General features: G+C 41.2%; 1 protein-coding gene across 6 annotated transcripts; it reads left to right on the plus strand.

The window, feature by feature from the left end:
• The first annotated feature begins 60 nt into the window (after positions 1-60).
• On the plus strand, positions 61-10,029 carry LOC129363806 (S-adenosylhomocysteine hydrolase-like protein 1). Of its 6 annotated transcripts, none has more exons than XM_055036103.1 (17): positions 63-407; positions 3,291-3,402; positions 3,657-3,797; positions 3,897-3,997; positions 4,792-4,894; positions 4,990-5,084; positions 6,437-6,543; positions 6,614-6,730; positions 6,803-6,866; positions 6,959-7,047; positions 7,153-7,223; positions 8,206-8,300; positions 8,377-8,475; positions 8,957-9,025; positions 9,109-9,187; positions 9,283-9,403; positions 9,471-10,029. In XM_055036103.1, the coding sequence occupies exons 1-17, from the start codon at positions 138-140 to the stop codon at positions 9,475-9,477; spliced, it is 1,740 nt and encodes a 579-aa protein (XP_054892078.1). In that variant the 5' UTR covers positions 63-137; the 3' UTR covers positions 9,478-10,029. The 6 variants fall into 6 exon arrangements, with proteins under 6 accessions (XP_054892084.1, XP_054892078.1, XP_054892098.1 ...); XM_055036115.1 differs by having other exon boundaries at positions 65-407; positions 3,660-3,797; XM_055036131.1 differs by lacking the exon at positions 63-407 and adding an exon at positions 1,456-1,532.
• Positions 10,030-18,248: the final 8,219 nt, after the last annotated feature.

Consider the following 18,248-nt stretch of genomic DNA (forward strand, 5'->3'; position numbering starts at 1 on the left):
CTCCATTGTTTGTCAAAGTGACCAGACAGTGCTGCTGTTTGGGGTCAACACATTTCTATCAGGGAGAAATAGGATGTGGGTAAAGGACGGAGGGCGAGCAAACCTAAGTCACTTCATTCCAGCATTGCACAGGGGAGATGGCGAAGGAAAAGAACCATATAGGCGGTTCCTGGGAGGACCTGGCAGTACCCGAATACTTTCCAGAGCCGTACACAGAGGAGAGAGCTGAAGAGGAAGAGGAGGACACAGAAGAAGCTGCCAGAGACGGAGCAGTAAAATGCAGCCCAACTCTGCTGAGGATGCTGAAGGCAGCAGAGAGCAGGTGGACGCCTCGTGACAGAGACAAGGCAGAACCGTCCAAACTGGGACGGAAAGTCAGCGAGGCTGAGGCTTTGAAGACCAACATGGTGAGCAAAGACCTTTTTTTACTACCTGCTTATAATACAGGAGCGTAGAACACAAGGTGCTCCTGTAATCACAGTCCTCATGCAGGGAGCGTGGATCTGCATCTACTCAGGCAGTTAATGATTTCAGACGCATGCTGCAGGCCTCTAGAAATGTTTCACCACTCGCGCTCTCATGAGAACGGACTCTCATTCCAGACTTTTCACCGGTGTTGAGGGTACAAATCAAATGAAAGAAATTATTTTTAATGCTTTTGTAGAAAAAAAATACAAAAGGGTTTGGATCTTGTCATGAAGGGGCTACAAGACTTCATATGCCAATAAAAAGATGCATAGTCTTTCATCAATGTGTGATATTAAATCTGAATAGTAAATTCTGCAAATTTATAGGTTTAGACGCATTGAAAAATGAGAAAATCCCAGATTATGATGTTCTTGATTATGTTTGCTTCTTATAGATCAGTTCACAATATTTTAATCGAATGGAGATAATCCTGTGAATGTCTTGTATGGTATGATGGGCCGTTTAGAACAAAAACTATGTTTTGTCTCTCATACACTACTAAAGACTCATTAAAATTGCACATCCAGTCCAAATTTACGTTCTTCATCAATTTAAGATCCACAACAGCTTCAAAGATGTGGTACAAAACAGTTTAAGCTCTTCAGTCTCATTTAGAGTAAATAAATAAAGTAGCAGGTATTCTGTTTGTTCCTGAATGCAACAACAGTTTGTGGTTTTTTTTCTTTACTTGGCTGGTTCCTTTGTCCTGCTCCTCTCAGCCTCACAGTCCCAGTCTGTCCTCGTCTCTTTGTCCGTCAAGAGCAGAATTTTCTCCGAGGAACATAATCTTATTCATCGTGGCCTCACGCTAACTCTACCCCTCATCTTTTCCTGAGTGTCCTCTGCTTTGAGTCCACAAACAGGTCATTATTTATTCCCTCTGTCACCTGTTGGGCGTGACGTGAAGCTTTGGCTCTGAAAAGTTTCACAGTGTTGGGTTGCAGCTCTGTGGGGCTGTTCAGTGTCACAGTGGGAGCGCTCGCCACAACATGAAGAAAGCGTACAAACTAGTGAACGTTTCTAAGGCGAAGGAGCAGGAGACAGTGCAGTCCATCTGTATCAAGGTACCACAGCTGCTGCTGCTTCTTCTCACGGAGGGTCAGGGCTTCAAATAGGACAGATTCATAAGCTGTTTGAGTGTTTGTTGTTGTTATATATATGTATGTAAAACACCTCAGAGTTATTGAGTGTCTGAAATGGATTAATGTAAAATTATTGTTTCACTTTTAGGTATTTTGAGTTAAAGAATCTTCAGTTCTTTTACAGTAGCTGGCCTGAATTCAAGCCTTTCTTTATTTCTGGATCATTAAGTTAACTTTCAAGCTGCTTCAAGTCACAGCTTAATGTCTTCCTGTGCTAAAGATTAAGCGGTGGCTCAACAAGAGTCCAGTGTTTTCAGGGGATGTTAATGGGGGAGACATTCTGGATATTCATGCAGCATGTTAGAGGAACGCTTTAACTTTGATTTTAGCGCAGCAGCAAAGAAGTTTAATTCAGATTTTACACCATGCATGAAATAAATCCTTTTTATTCATGCATGGTGTACATTTTGTAACTCTGCTGTGTGTGTGCTTTTTTTATTTGAGGACAACATCAGAAAAGGGCAAACCATGGTTTTATATATAAAATAAATGTGACAGTGCTATTCATGATTACACATCTTACAGCAGATTATCACCTGGCAGTTCTTCACATTTAATGGCAGCCCCGGTTCTCCTGCATGTTTTGGGAGTTAAAATCATTCAGTCTTTTTTTTTAACTTTTTCCTTTCTTCAACTGCAGACATGGGAAAATGTACTAAAACTTTGAATATTACTCATGTGTCCCTGGTTTTGTCACGTCGCTATTTTAGGTTTAGACCTGAACCAAATATCTGGTGAAGCTTTTAGATGCTTCTCTGACACTGTTTCCAAAACTGAGATGTCACAATAATGGGAAGCCAGATGATGTGGATCATAATGAGGTTCTAAGAATCATAAAGAATTTAGAATTTAAAATAATACAGAAAGTGAGAAGGGTTCACAAATATCACAAAGAGAATGTGGGAAAACGCAAATTATACAGAGGAGAAAGAGGAGCGACAACAGGAAGACTTCATACTGTACTAAACAAAATAACTCATGAACAAAATGCATTTCTGTCTGTGAGGAAAACTCACATCATAGGTTTGCACTGTAGTTGTTCAGGTCTGAAGCAGGTTTTCTCTCTCCTTCAGTTTCCTCTGAGGACAGTGGGAATCCTCAACTCATGTCGAGTTGATTTTTTGGTCGAACACTGTTGGTTTTTTACGTAATTTCTGACGTACTTCGTTTTGTCACAGAGAAAATGCAAATTCCTTCTGACTGCAGAGTTCCCAGCTGAATTGCGCAGTAATTCTCTAAAACATGTGACCCTGATTTAGTTTTGTGAGAGAAGTTGCCTTTCAAATCAGACAAAATTGATGTCAAATGTTTGTGCAGCAAAAATGTTCGTTTGTGTTGCTATCATTTTAAAGATATAAAGAAACGTTTCTCGAGGTCATCAAAGTTCGACCAGGCGCCCCTTCCTTCTTCAAATCAATTAAAATGGGTGTCAATCAACTCAACTCTGTTTGTGCTGCTTTGGCTTTGAATATATTAATTAAAGTCTAAAGGTCAACCAGTAACCTCCCCCCCCTTTAAATTATCTGCATTTGGTTTGGTGCACAAACATAGAAACAGCTAATGTTGATGAGGTTGTGCTAATTTACTGATTACAGTTCACATGACCTGTGGATGTTTTATGTTTTTTTTAAAACCTAGATTATTTCATTTGCCTGTGTCATTTGAGCTTTTTAATTGCAGAAAATTCAGCTCAATGACCAGCAAGAGGAATTCAACAAGCTTCCCACCAAGGCTGGACCTCGGCCTCTGTCTCACTCCGTCTCCCAGTCGTCTGCAGACAGCTTCAGTTCAGGTCTGACCCCACATCCTTCACTTGGAAGCTGGTGCTCCGAGGATTATCTTCTCCTTCAGATTAACTTTAAAAAAAAGCTTGTTTGATAAAATGAATCCCTTCAGTTTTCCACTTATCACCGTTCTCAGAAGTGTCAGTCACTGCCAGGATTTGTATAGACTTCAAAGTCTTCAATAAGCTGAGGTCTGAGGGAAATTAAATCCTGAGTAAACCTTGTGACTCGGTGTTGAGTATTTTGTCTTGTTTCTGCAAAGCAGTGGGCAGCGTAAGCTCTGAAGATGAATCCCCTCCCCAAAAGAAGCTGCAGAAGACCTCCAAGGGCTTGACGGACTTCTGCATCAAAAACATCAAGCAGGCTGCTTTTGGGCGCAAAGAAATAGACATCGCTCAGCAAGGTGCAACAAATATGTTTTATGCAGCTCTCATTCACCATTTCAGAAAAAGTTACTCAAATGGAAAACGGGAACAGAGTTCTTTGTGAATATCTACTTCAGAAATGCCGGCTCTGATGATCCTGAGGAAAAGAGCAGGTGGAGAGAAACCGCTGGCTGGAGCCAAAGTCGCGGGATGCACACACATCACTGCACATACAGCGGTCAGTTCAGCACAAACTGCACCTGACAGCTGTTCAGCAGTTTGATTGCTTTAGGGGGTTTCATTTAGTCCAGTGAAACTTTTACATTTATTCAGAAAATCCCACAGCAGGTGGGATTTCCTAGCATTTTTATTATATATCTAGCATTTTTATTATATAAAAATGCTAACAAAAGAGCATTTTGTTAGTTGAAGTTTGTGTTGAAGTTTTTGGATATTGTAATTTTGAAGACAATTTAGATATTCTAAATTATTATTTCATAATGAAACAATAACTCACTAGAGCCAGGTTGATTTGAATACATTTTTGTATCAAACACGTTTTGTGCAAAATGAATGCACAAACTGGAATTACTGCTGGATTTAATGTGTTGAAACAGAAAGAAATCATTTTGTGTTTTAAGCTTCAATCAGTAAATTTATTCCAGCCAAATTTGCAATACCGTAAATTTGCCACACTTTGCACTATCTGAAAAATTCCAAAGGTTTCTGAAGGGGGAGACATTGCGCTTTCCAGTCATATCAGGTTATTACTGTCATTTCTCCCCTGCAGGGAGTGAAATTAATCTGAGGGTTGCTCTTTTAATAGACGGTAAATTGCGAAAATGACTGCTGGATATTGAAAATTCCAGTTGTTGGGCAAATACATTTACTCACAGGACATTTAAAGAATTAAAATAAGCAAAACTATCCAGTCTGACATTTTAAATTTAGGACATGTAGGGTTAAAAAAAAGCAGTTAAATGATTGAATCCAGTAAATATGCAATAACCACGTTAATGTATGATTGTGTAGGTGTTAATTGAGACCCTGGCAGCGTTGGGGGCTCAGTGTCGATGGGCCGCTTGCAACATCTTCTCCACTCAGAACTCGGTGGCTGCTGCTCTGGCTGAAGGAGGTGAAACCCAGTTACATCAACCCCACACGGTGGGTCATCTCCCTCTGCTTTGTCTTTTCATGACCTCATCCTCTCTGTGGCTCGGTGTTCGTCAGGAATCTCGGTGTTTGCCTGGAAAGGAGAATCGGAGGATGACTTCTTGTGGTGTATAGACCGTTGCGTGGCCGCTGACTCCTGGGAGCCAAACCTGGTATGTCGACTCACTGTAAAACACTTGAGTCTCATTTAGTCGTGTCTACTGTCTTGTAACCTTTAAGTCAAATAAATTGAGCGAGTTTTAATTTTTGAACCTAAATATGTCATGTAATGGTGGTGTAGAGGTGAGGCAGGTGCTTGGAGACCCATGTAAGGTGAGATTAATGAAGATTTAATGAAAACAAAAACAGGTACAAAATCCAAAAGGTCCAAACTCCTGGCAGCACAACAGAGCAGAATACAGAGGCTCAGCACTGGTAGCAACAGAATCTACAAAGGACCGGACAACGGACTGAGAATAACATTAGACAAGGATCCAACAAGGAATACAGGACAGGTGGGGTTAAATACACAAGAGGTAATCAGGGAACAAGACACACCTGGGAAACAATCAAGGGGAAGACAGGACAACAAGGAGACTCAGGAACGCAGAAGACTCACAGAAAAACACGGAACATGACAAATTTGTTTTTTAAATGAGTTTCTAAGACTTTTTGGCCAACAAATGGTCCAATCTGCTTTTCCTGGTGAAGTCTGGCCAACATGTTCTGAGTGATATTAGCCACACCCAGGCTATATAAGTGCCAGTCAGGCCAGTGAAACGAAGAAATAACCTGAGAAGAGTCCGTCTGACAACATGAAGTCGGCTACGATCTCAACAAGCAGCGTTTTATATCCTCATCTGAAGAAATTTAAAGACAGATGAGAAACTCGGTCATTGACGTCTGTCTGTCTGTCCATCTGGAAAGGGATACAAAACATTTTTATGGTTTGAAACTCCAACTGATTCACAGTGACAATTATAATCAACTGGAGAAAATATGAGAGCAGCTAGTTTACAAAAACTTATATAAAATCAGAAAAACATCAAGAGTCAGAGAAGAGTTCCAGTCTGGTGGTGCTTTGTCTTCTTCAGGAAAACGTGCCATACAATGAATCGTGCTTTCTACTATTAATTGTTAAAAGAGAACCTCCCTTTCACCAGCTTGTGACCTCAAGCTCAACACAACCAGATATTTTTCTTCACAGCTCTGAAACTTAGAAACTGCTGTTTGTTTTTTGATCGGATCATTAGTGAGCGTAGGGAGTGTTTTCCACTGCGCCAGGACGAAACACACAACAATACACAATAATTGTGTATTATTGTACAAGATACAAGAAGTATCTGAGCCTGTTCAAAGAGCTCAAAGGCATTGTGGAGGATGTTATGCTGATGTGGCAACAATCCACCTTCAGGACATAAAAATGGTTGAACTCTGATGAACTCTTCCCTGGCTTCTTTAGCTTTATGTTTTGAACAGCCATACTTTCCTGTGTTATTATAATTTTTAAAGATGTTCCTTGCAGATTCTGGACGATGGCGGTGATTTGACCCAGTGGATGTACAAGAAGTATCCGAGCCTGTTCAAAAAGCTCAAAGGCATTGTGGAGGAGAGCGTGACGGGCATCTATCGGTTAGTTTCTCCACACACCGTGGATCAAGTCATCAGACTCCAGAAGCAGATGTTTCTGTGGCTGTTTCAGGTTGTACCAGCTGTCCAAAGCCGGAAAACTGTGCGCCCCTGCCATGAACGTGAACGACTCTGTGACCAAGCAGAAGTTTGACAGCATTTACTGCTGCAAGGAGTCCATACTGGACGGGTAAGGAGTGTGTTGTGACCACAAACAGGCGGGGTGACTTGCACCGCAGTAACCCCGGCTGAACTCTTCCAGGTTGAAGCGAACGACTGATGTCATGTTTGGAGGAAAGCAGGTGGTGGTGTGTGGATACGGCGAGGTCAGCGGGATGAAAACATGCTGGATTTTTCTATAAAAACTCAAAATCTTTCAGCAGCTCAGCAAACCTCTTTTGTCCGTGTTTCCTGGCAGGTCGGGAAAGGCTGCTGCGCCGCTCTGAAGGGACTGGGCGCCGTCATTTACGTGACAGAAGTAGATCCTATTTGTGCCCTTCAGGCCTGGTATGATAAGAGGAAGCTTTTATGAGTCAGGACGGGAAATCTCCCGCCCCCTTCGACGCAATGAGCGAGTGTTTAAAACGAACCCTGTCGTCCTCCTGTTCCCAGCATGGATGGCCTCAGAGTGGTTACACTGAGTGAAGTTATCAGACATGCAGACCTGGTGATCACCTGCACAGGTACTACTGACCTCTTCTTTTAATAATTTTATGTAAAAATGACATTAGGAGAAATTTGAAAAGGGAATTCATAAATGAACATTTTCTAGTTTTATTAGGGTAAGTATCTGTACGGTTTCACACTCCGTCACTTTTAATAATTTGTTATATTAGAGCACTGGGATGCACAGGTGTGATAGGGGGTCAAACTCAATTTAGTTTTGAGCCAAATCAAGATCATGAATGTTCTTAATGGGCCGGTTGTGCCAGAATCCATTGCTAAAACGTGTTAACGAACTGTTGAAATCTAAATAAATTATTAAAATTAAATAATACTGAACATTTTTTCAGTCCCTCCAGGATTTTGCAATTGTTTTGGGGATTTTTTGTGCAGTAAAAATCAAGGTGTTTGTGGTACTAATTTTGAAATATTTGTACTTTTGTATGATGGAAATTAGGACTTTTTATTACTCGCTGTATCGTTATGGATTATAAATTAAGTAAAGCTCCAGTAGATGTTTTGTAGAAGTAAGAAATACATCCACCTACAGGTGGGAGAAAACAATCATTTGGATCCAATATTTTTCACCACTTTTGCCAAAAATCTGTAATAAACTCACAGCTGTGTTTTAGTGCAAAAAGAAGCAGGAATTTGTTGATTTTACGTAAATATCCATGACTGATGTAATTTGGCAGTAAACAGATAAAAACTGTTTTGATGTGATTGATAAAATAATGTTTAAGCACGCTGTTATCTTTTTGACATAAAAAGCTTTGGCGGGCCAGAATTGGCCCTCAAGCCTTGAGTTTGACACCCGTGGCACAGGGCTTAAATCCTGGAGATTATTTTTTATGGAGGTTGCATGGTGTCTCCAGGTATTTTCACAGTCCAAAAACATACCTGTCATTAATAATAAAATACACAAACGTTTGTTTCCGATATGAAAAACCTCAAGAAATATAAATACTTTTGCAAGTCAGTCATTTTGCCGTTTCCTTCAAGGCAACAAGGACGTGGTAACTCGGGAACACTTTGACAGAATGAGAAGTGGCTGCATCGTCTGCAACATGGGACACTCAAACACTGAGATAGATTTGGTAAAAACTCTGAGACTAAATCATGTTTGTGTTCGTGAACATTCGAGTGTTTGATTCCGAGATGTTCTCTTCTTAGGCGAGTCTGCGGACCAGTGAGCTGAAGTGGCATCGAGTCAGGCCTCAAGTGGACCACATCATCTGGCCTGACGGCAAGCGGGTCGTCCTCCTGGCTGAGGTGACTAAGCTGTTTTTACCACCCGGCGATGACGATTAGTCACCGCTAGCGCAGCCTGTCTGTGTGCGATGAAGGATCTCTCATGCTTCTGAGTTTGACAACGCCCTGTTGAACATGCGGAGACAGCTGACCGTGTGAAAGCAGGCGGATCAGACGTGGTTTGATCAGGAGGGAGGAAATGTCCCTCCCTCCTGTAGTTAATGGAGTAAAAGAACAATGCTCATTTTACTCAAACATGTAACTCTAAAGAGTAAAATCAGAGAAAATTAGCATTTTAAGTGTTTTTTTTTTAAATGTTCTTCCAGAGCTTGAAGGTACAAGACGTGGAAACACTTCTGCAGCGCTGTGTATTCAGATTTGCTTCACTTTATTATTATTGTTGTAATCATCATCATAACTGCCATTGACATGTTTTCTATTTCATATTTCCAATTTTTGTCATCATTTTATCCTTTTATTCACTCCAGTGTTTTTCCCTCAGGGTCGGCTGCTGAACCTGAGCTGCTCCACTGTGCCGTCATTCGTCCTCTCTGTCACAGCTGCAACTCAGGTATGTCACCTGTTGTTTTCTTTTTTTTTTATCTTAAGTTATATGCATAACTTTGCCTCCAACTGTCTGCTGGTGTGTTTCAGGCTCTGGCGCTAATAGAGCTGTACAACGCACCAGCAGGCCGGTACAAACAGGACGTTTACCTGCTGCCAAAGAAGATGGGCAAGTTTTATCTTTGATGCTGAACATGCATACTTCAGGTCTGCTCAACATTTAATCTGAGCTCTAAATACCAACATGTCCGTTTGTACTTCCAGATGAATATGTAGCCTCTCTGCACCTGCCGATGTTTGACGCTCATGTAACAGAGCTGACCGATGAGCAGGCCCAGTACCTCAGCATCAGCAAACACGGACCCTTCAAACCCAATTATTACAGGTAATATTCACCCTCTGAAAACAGATAATATAAGGTCATGTTTGACTGAGACTTTTCTTCCTAATAGATATTAATCACAGAGGAGATCATTTGGCTTGAAAACCCATTCAACACCTCCTACCATGAGGCACTGGCGCCCCCTGCAGTCACGTGTAATGTATTGCTATCGTGGCATGTCATCCTTTCATTTATATTTTATCTTATTTTTTTACTTTTTTGTTGGGGGATTTTTTCAGTCACACTTCTGTGATCAGAATATATTATCCAGTAAATTTTGAATTAATTATTAAAATAGACATTTGTTCAAACTTTTTCAAAAAGAGTGGACTGTTTTCATCAACTTTTACCCACTAGGAGGCGACAAAGTGTTGTTTTTTTATGAGATGTTTTATTGTGTTTATGTCTGTCACAATCTGCTTGTGGTGCTCACTTTCTGAAAATATCAACTACATAAACGCATATTCACACTCTGGACACATGAGTTGAATTTCAAGACATAAAAATATCCACAATGCAATTTTCTAACAACCAAATAAACCAGTATAATCACCTCTAAAGTGATGGGAACTATGGGGATGAAGTGGGGATGCTGTTCTGCTTGAAATGCTGCACCTTCAGCTGCAGCATTTCAGGAGCTGGATACAAATTTAACCCAAAAGGAGGAAATTAAAACCAAATATCTTCTACTTCAAATACCATAATTTGCTAGCATTAGCACACATTAAAGTCTGTGGTTGTAAGATACCAATCAGATCGACTTTATTCCCACCTTAAGTTTTATTTATTTTTTTTTTTAAAAAGACCAGCATCTCTACAACATCTGCTTCTGATTAAGGAAACCACAACCTGACATCTTTATTTATATAAACACTGATATATTTTTCACCCAAAATTCTAGTATTTGTGCTCTAGTTGAGCCTAAAATATCTTCATCTTCATTTATTTACCTGTAACCTGTGTAAACTGAATCAGTAATTTCAAAAAAAGCTTACTAAGCGTTTCATAAATTTCCAGATTTAGGTGTGTTTGGAAATGCATAACAACATATATAAATTGGATTTGTAACCCAGGGACTCAGATTGAGTCCCTGGGTTACAAATCCAGATAAATCCAGATATTTATTCTGCCTTTGCGTCCAGAATCATCTCTGTATCAGTTTGGATTCCTGCAGGTCGTGACATAATTAACGGTATTCCTGGAAAATCCAGCTGGTCATATGACAGCTATCTGTTTTCCTTGATAGTCTGCCTCTGCTCATGAAGTCCTAAAAATACCCCCGGATTACTGTAATCCAGGGACGGGATATGTGCCTTGGTGTGTGTGTGTAAATACACTGAAGCACCACCTCTAATTTAGGTGAGGTGGTTCACTTTTGGCCACAGCAAGGGTACAGAAATAACACATCTGCAAAAAAATGTTTTTTTTATCTTTTCTGTCTTCTTTTGCTTTCTGATAATCCTTTTAAAAAATCACATTTCAACTAATTTCCTTCAAATAGCAAAATCTCCAGAATCTCATCTTTCTGACTGATGATGACAAATTGACGGCTCCACCTTCAAACGCTTCTCCTTCATCACCTTCTTGTGAGGATTTGAAACCTATGAAACATCCGATACTCACCGTCGAGCTGAAATTAGCGTAATTGCCCTGTAATGTGACAGATACGATGACATACAAGCCAGCAGAACAGCAGAGACAACAGCAATTAGCGTGTGAGATTAATGAGGAGCTCCATTAACCTCCACACCCAGACTAATCTAATGAAACTCCAGTGTTACCCTCATCTCGGAGAGAAAAAGCGTGATAGTGTCGGCTGCTGGTAATCCGCGGCCTGGTGATGAGTCTGAGGAAGACAGATGGTCTGCGCTGTGCAGCCGGCACACGGCTGCACCAGTAAGCCCGGTTTGTGGGCATTTTCAGCAACCAGGAAGTGTCGGGATTTGGTGGATGTCGCGTGTGTCCTTGCCTCCTCCTGTTTAGGGGGATTCTCCCTAAAGAGCTTTGATGCCTCTCCTGCATCACGGCAGGGTCTAATCGCCCGTACCAGCTGTCGGCGAACAGGCCTCACCTCCTCCTTCACTTTGCTCGCCACCACTTAACCCCACATCCTCTGCAGGCGGACATAATGGACTCTGAGAGTCTGCAGTGAAACATGATGAAGAGACATCAGCTGCTGAAGTTGACCGCTTCAGGAAACCTGCGTTAGTTTGGTGTCTGACTGTTATTAGTAGTACTTTCTATTCCTTTCATCTTTTATTACTTTTCCTTATATATATCTATTTGTATTTATTAGAAATGTCTTTCGGGTTTCTTTGCATATTTTACTATCGTTATTATTATTATTGCTATCTGTCTGGATTCATGTTATGATGGCTGTCGACACTCGTGGAGTTGATCTCCAATAATAATTTGAGTGATCTTTATCTCTTGTTCGTTTCTCAGTAGCTCTGGTGTATTTCAGAAATAAGATTCTCACATTTAGCACAGTCGTTTGAAATCTATAGCGGAGCTCCACATTGCTGTATTTAGTGAAACACATGAGTAGACGACACTGAATACACGTTTTTCACATTTTTACTGCACATGTCATTTTCTCACAACATTGAGCAAACCAGTGCATTTTTAAGTAAAATTTACTAATTCAAGATTTATTCCAGGGTGTTTTCAATGTTTCTTGTGATACTCGAGAGCTTGAATCTTTGCAGTGTTGCTTTCTTTAAACATGGAACAAAACTTTGTACAGAAATAAACTGTTAGCTTCACCTGAAGCAAAAGAGGAAGGTGTGAGAACGTCAGCTCAGAGATTGATAACTTTGAATTAATTTATCTTCTGCTCTGACCATTTTTAGCTAGAAAACAGATCAAGTTTCACCGTTGGCTGAGCTCCTCTTTCGGCCCATGAACATCACTGATTTATTGATCAGAGAAGTGTGCGCCTAATGGCCTCTGCATGTTTCGATGTCTCATGGTTCACTAATCAAAGTCTGCCTCGGTTCATACCTTCGGTGTTTTAGGCCTAGGATTACATAAGAGGTTTGATGTCACAACCAGCAAACCGTGGCGAAGACAAACCCCTGAGGGTCGCCACACATCTGTGAGGGGAGGAGTGAGCAGAAGCACTGGACTGGTGATGGATTCCCATGTTTGGCTTCTTCTCCTCCTCCAAACGGATCTCTGAGATGTTCTGAGACTGCAGGAACGCGCAGGGGGGGATGATGAGCCTGAACCCCTCGCTGCTCCGCCTGCAGCCTCTCACACATGACCGGCGTCACAGACCTCTCCCTCGTAAACCACCATTTCACCCGTGTTTGTCATTTAGAACATTTATGAAATTGCTGAAGTATTAATATGTTTTTATTTGGGATTTAATGTGATAGACAAACACAAAGTAGTGTGCAAACGTGAACAGGAAGGAAAACAATCCATTGTTAAGACATGTTTTCCCAAATAAAAGCCTGTGGAGTGATGTGCATTTGTAGTGAGACCAATTCACTCCGATACCCCAAAATAAAACCCAGTGCAACCTTCAGAAGTTACTCCATTGTTTAATAGAGTCCACCAGTGTTTAATTTAATCTCATTATTAATAGAGTTGTTCTCAGAGTATTGCTAAACAACATTAATGATCAAACAGCATCATGAAGATCAGCCTGAATGTAGCACAAATTTGCTCTCATCTGTCATCAGATAAGAGCAAAATTAACCTTTTAGACATTCAAAAGTCAAAATCAACACAAATCCTCCTTAACAAATCCATCCATCCATTATCTAATATGTGAAGGACAGCACAGAGACAAACAGGACAAACAAACTTTCACACACACCTAAAGAGAATTCAGAGAGACTAAATGACCCGACAGTCGTGTTTTTGGACGGTGAGAGGAAGCCGTAGTAAAACCCATCATGCACCGGGAGACTCCATACTGAGAGGCTGGGACTCAAACCCGCAATCCTAAAAAATATCTCAACAGTAAAGTGGTTGTAGCAGCATCATGCTGTGGGGATGCTACAATGAAATGCAGGGCAATCCAGGACGAAAACCTTTGGGAAGGCCCCGTCACATCTCACTGAGCTTCAACTATTTTACAAAGAGAGTATAGACACAAAAAAAGCTGGTAAAAGACTCGAAGCTCTGATTGCAGCAAAGCATGTTTTTATAAAGTACTGACTCAGTTGCTGGCATTGTTGCCTCGCATCAACAAGGTCCCAGGTTTGAATCACTCTCTGTCTGCATGGAGTTTGCATGTTTGCCCCATTCTCTGATTTCCTCCTACTGTCCAAAAACATGACTGTCAAGTTAATTGGTTACACGTATTAATAGAGTGTGTTTGTTCTGTGATGGACTGGTGACCCATAAGGCACCAGCTCCCCTGTGACGGGACCAGCGGGTGCAGATGGATGACCCTATAAACGCATGTCACTCTTAAAAGGTTTTTTCTGTTTGTCCATCACATAAAATCCAACTAAACTGTAACATGAAAACATGTATAAACCTCAGGAAACCTGCGGGTCTGCGTGAGGCTCTGGTCTTCTGCAGCTCCTGATGTGTTGGTGGAGATCAGCAGGTTCAAAGCTCTCAGTCAGTTGTTGGCAAGTCTAGAACCACCGGATCCTTCCAGCCCACCAGAGTGAGTTCTACCATTGCCAAACACTGTGGGAGAGAGTCGCCGCCACCTGATCTACGTGGCGACCGACGCTCGGGTTACACGGGGACGCATCTCTGACACCGCCCTCCATAGCAACCTGGGACATCTGATAGGACAATCGATGAGATCCATAGTTCGCCCTGTCCGTCCGACGAAACACAGGAGACGCTGACATCGTCCTGGCGAAAACACACAGCCGAGTCTTTCTCTCAGCCCATATTGGCACGACACATGATTGCTCAAACAACAAGGAACAAAGCAAAAATGTGCTAGTGCCAAAACGGGCCAAGAGGATGGGAAGCGTTTCAGGAAAAACAGCTGACGTTTGAGCCGATGGAGGACTGCAGGGTTCTGTCTCTACTCTGTTTATGGCCCTATGGTAATTCACTGATTGTGTGCTCTGACAGTGAATTCTACCAGTGCCATACACAGAACAGGAGGAGATGGAGGCGCAGTCCCACATCGTCCATCGCAGCCAGAGGACTTTTCCCACTGGTGCAAGACAAAAAGGTGAAAAACTGACACAAATAACAAAATATGTCCAGATTCAAATCACCAAACTGAGAAAGCAAACTCACATATTAACATAAAACTCATAAACAAATTGTAGAAGATAAGAAATGGAGGAAACGAGACTGTATAGTTTAGTGAGAAAACACGAGACAATAACATTTACAAAGACTCTATAGGAGACATAAAAACACTCAAAACATTTTTTTTTCATCTAAAAATAATTATTTATTTTGAAAAATAAATAATTATGTACTATTTTGTAATACCTACAAGAGGAATAAAATAATTTGACTAAACACATAAAACTCTTAATGCCTAAAATAGAAATAAATTGATAAAAATAAACATATAAGATTTTTAAGCATTAAAATGCTTAAAACTTAAGCTATGAGAAGGAAGCTCAGTGCCATCCATATTAAATCTAATGTACAGTTAAATTGTGATCATTTACTTTTTGTCATTTGTTACGTCCAAACATGTTTCTATTTACAGTGGAAGTGATTTCTGCTTGGGCCAGCAGAAATATGAAAGCTCATGACAATTTATCAGGCTGACTCCCTCTGAGGGATTTCCTGCTGCAGGTTTTATTGTCATAAAATCACATTTCTCCACACACTGTGAATTGATTATAGACGATGGATATGAATCTTTTATCGTCGCATCGGTACGAAACGCCTCCCCAGCTGCCACAAGCTGACACATGCTCCATGCTCCAAAAACAATCCGGTACGAAATTATTAAAGCTTCCAGGATACAAAATGTGTCACTTTTTTGGAAACTGGACTTTATGATCAGAAACCGGTAAACTGTATATGTTAAAATACAAAACATTTCGATAGTTTCGATAATGTTTGTCTTTTGTGGTATAAAAATCTAATTGTCAAGAAATTAAATTTCATTTTATTTTATTTTCATGCTTATGTAAAATACAAATATTAAATCATCAGCATAAATGAAATTGGGTCGGTTTTCTCATCTTTGATGTTTTTAAATCTATAAAGAACTATTTGACATTCAGGTCAGAATATGTCACTGAAACGTTTTTAAATGTATTTAATCTTTGTATTTTTCTGTTTGTCTTTATTTTGGAGTTTAAGAAAACAAACTGAGGAACAAGGTACAGAGCAGGTGGAACGGCGCCTCCTACTGTCCAGGTGGAAGATGGTCCTGGTATGATGAGTCGGTTTTTTCATCGCTGCCCACAAATAAATAGAAATAAAACTAATCAGGTGGGAGAAAGGGAGCACCTGCAAGCTAACTCTAATCCCTCTGGCACTTTGTCTGATGTTTTTGAACCACTGCTGTTTTATGATGGGCTCCATAGCTGCTTAAACCCTTTGTGCACCTTGATGCCAGGATCCGACCCTGCCTAGCGGAGACGCTTGCTAACCCCTGATGACCTCTCTTGAGTTCAGCAAAGCTTGTGCTGGAGGTCTTTGCAAGATTATGCAGAGTGGAAACATCGCTGTCCTTTCCTCATCTCTACCTTGCAGGACGGAGAATAAATCCACCTGTGCCATCTGCTGCAGCCTGAAAAGGCCTGCAGCTCCGCTTATCTTACTTCAACCAAAATGCAGCTCTAAATGTTACCTACAGATTGTCGTATTTGGCATTTTTTCCCCCTCAGCCTCCGCGAGAGAAGATCTCCAACTCGGATTGATTCTGGCTGTAGGGAATGATGTGCTAAGTGATTTTTGAGATGCCCCAAATGAGTCCCAAAGCAGGGCTCATCTTCCCCTTTTCCGGGAAAGATCAATACAGCAAAAGGCATGCGTATATATGTGTGTGTGTGTGTGTGCGTGCGAGTGTGTGTGTGTGAGACAGAGAGAGAGAGGGAGAGAAAGAAGTTGAGCATCCATCAAAACCTCCTGAAGGTGCTTTGTTGTAGCTGAGTGTTTTTAGTCGCTCCTCATATCTGGGCTGCTCTTATTACTGATAATGGACACGTAAGTGATGACTATTAGGCCCACATCTCCAGTCAGGCTGATGGAGAGTGGAAGTCATGAAAAAGAGGCTAAATTATAATCAGATCTGGCAGCAGCAGCAGATAAGTTCATTGCTGACCATGTCGTTAGCATCCACTGAAAACAAGCAGATTGCAGAGACACATTTTAATACATCCGTGGTGGAGGTGTGATACGAGAAATGACTAATTCTTAGTTTCCTTGTTTTTTGTTTTGTTTTTTCATAAGTTATGCAGGACCGTCACTTCCTGCAGATTAGAGCTTCCTACCTTACAAAGATAATCCAACATCCCCAAGTCAACACTTTACAGCAAAGGAGCTTCTTCCCACAGTCAAAAACAAAAGTGTCCAGCAGCAACACAGCACAGCCGACCACTCTTCAAAATATACAACACATCAGAAAATAGATATATTTTCGTATTTCCTCGGTCCACAGCGAATCCTCCCTCCAGATTTCCAACTGTCCTTCCCTGCCTGCTCGGCTGCACAGCGAGGGATTTTCATGGACAGGTAATTAGTTGGTAAGCATCTTAACCCACAGGCAGGATAGTAATCCACGCCGCCCTCCTCCCTCTCCTTCTGCCGCCTCCATGAGTGGTCCTGGGTGGGACGCTACATTTCCGCTGCGCCTCTTTACGCACAGGGCGCCCATTCCTGAGGAGCCGTTGCAGGACGCCGGAGAGGTCCAGGGGCTCGTCCAGAAAGTTTTATGTGGCAACTGCACAGGGGGGAGCAACCACTGCAGCAATACACTCGCTTTATTTAGGCAACTGGCTGCAGTCAACGTTCAGCACCAATAAAACAATCTAGAGTCTTCTCATAATTTTTCTGAACAACTTGGTTTGATAAGTTAGAGTTTGCATTTTTAGCCCGTTAAAATGTTATGTCCATGATTCTAAACTACTGAAACTCTCCCAGTTTATTTAGGTTGTTTTTTAACTAAGCGTGTGATAAACATTTGAGGACAGGACCAGAAGAGACATTCAAAATAAGGCATATTTTTAATAAATAGAGTTATCTCCTTCCTTTACTTGTCTGAAATCTGCACAGACTAGTAGCTAATCAGTAGGTTTGACCATTCCTTGCCTTCAGCTCCACGTTTGGGACTTCACAGGTATTTTAAAGAGACAATATGTCACAAGTATGGACCCCAAGCTGATCCCAATTGTTAAAAAACATCCTTCCTGAACTAAAATAGCGTTTTGAGCCATGCCTTCCAGAACAAAAAGCCACTGCAATGCCATCCGGACATCTATCCCAATAATGAAAGACCAATATTTTTTTTTCTTGCCAAAAATACATTTTCAAAGGCAACATGTAGCATAGATGTCCGATGCTCGTTGTTGAGATAGAAAAAAGGACAGAGTGAGCGGTTTTCTTTGCAACTGAGCTCTGTGGACGTAAAACAGTGGATTCATGTTCAGTCTCTGCTGGAACAACTGGAATCTCTGAGACACAAACTTAATGTGAGGGGAAAAGAATCAACACAGTTTATGCCACAAATCGATAGATCAGGCAGAGAGTTGATAGTCAGACCATTGAGAAGGCCACAGCTGTTATTGTGAGCATCAAGTTTATCGGGTAGGAAATGCTTTCTTTCCATAAATACCTGGCTGGACTGGCTTGAATTTTGAACCAAGCGAAGGAGAAAATGTTTGCCAGCAGATGGTGTTTGAGTATTTTAACACATGTAGCATTAGCTTGAAGGAACTTTTTATGACCC

This window comes from Poeciliopsis prolifica, unplaced genomic scaffold (assembly GCF_027474105.1).
Source record: "Poeciliopsis prolifica strain line A6 unplaced genomic scaffold, Auburn_PproV2 SCAFFOLD001, whole genome shotgun sequence".
In the NCBI taxonomy this organism is placed as follows: Eukaryota; Metazoa; Chordata; class Actinopteri; order Cyprinodontiformes; family Poeciliidae; genus Poeciliopsis; species Poeciliopsis prolifica.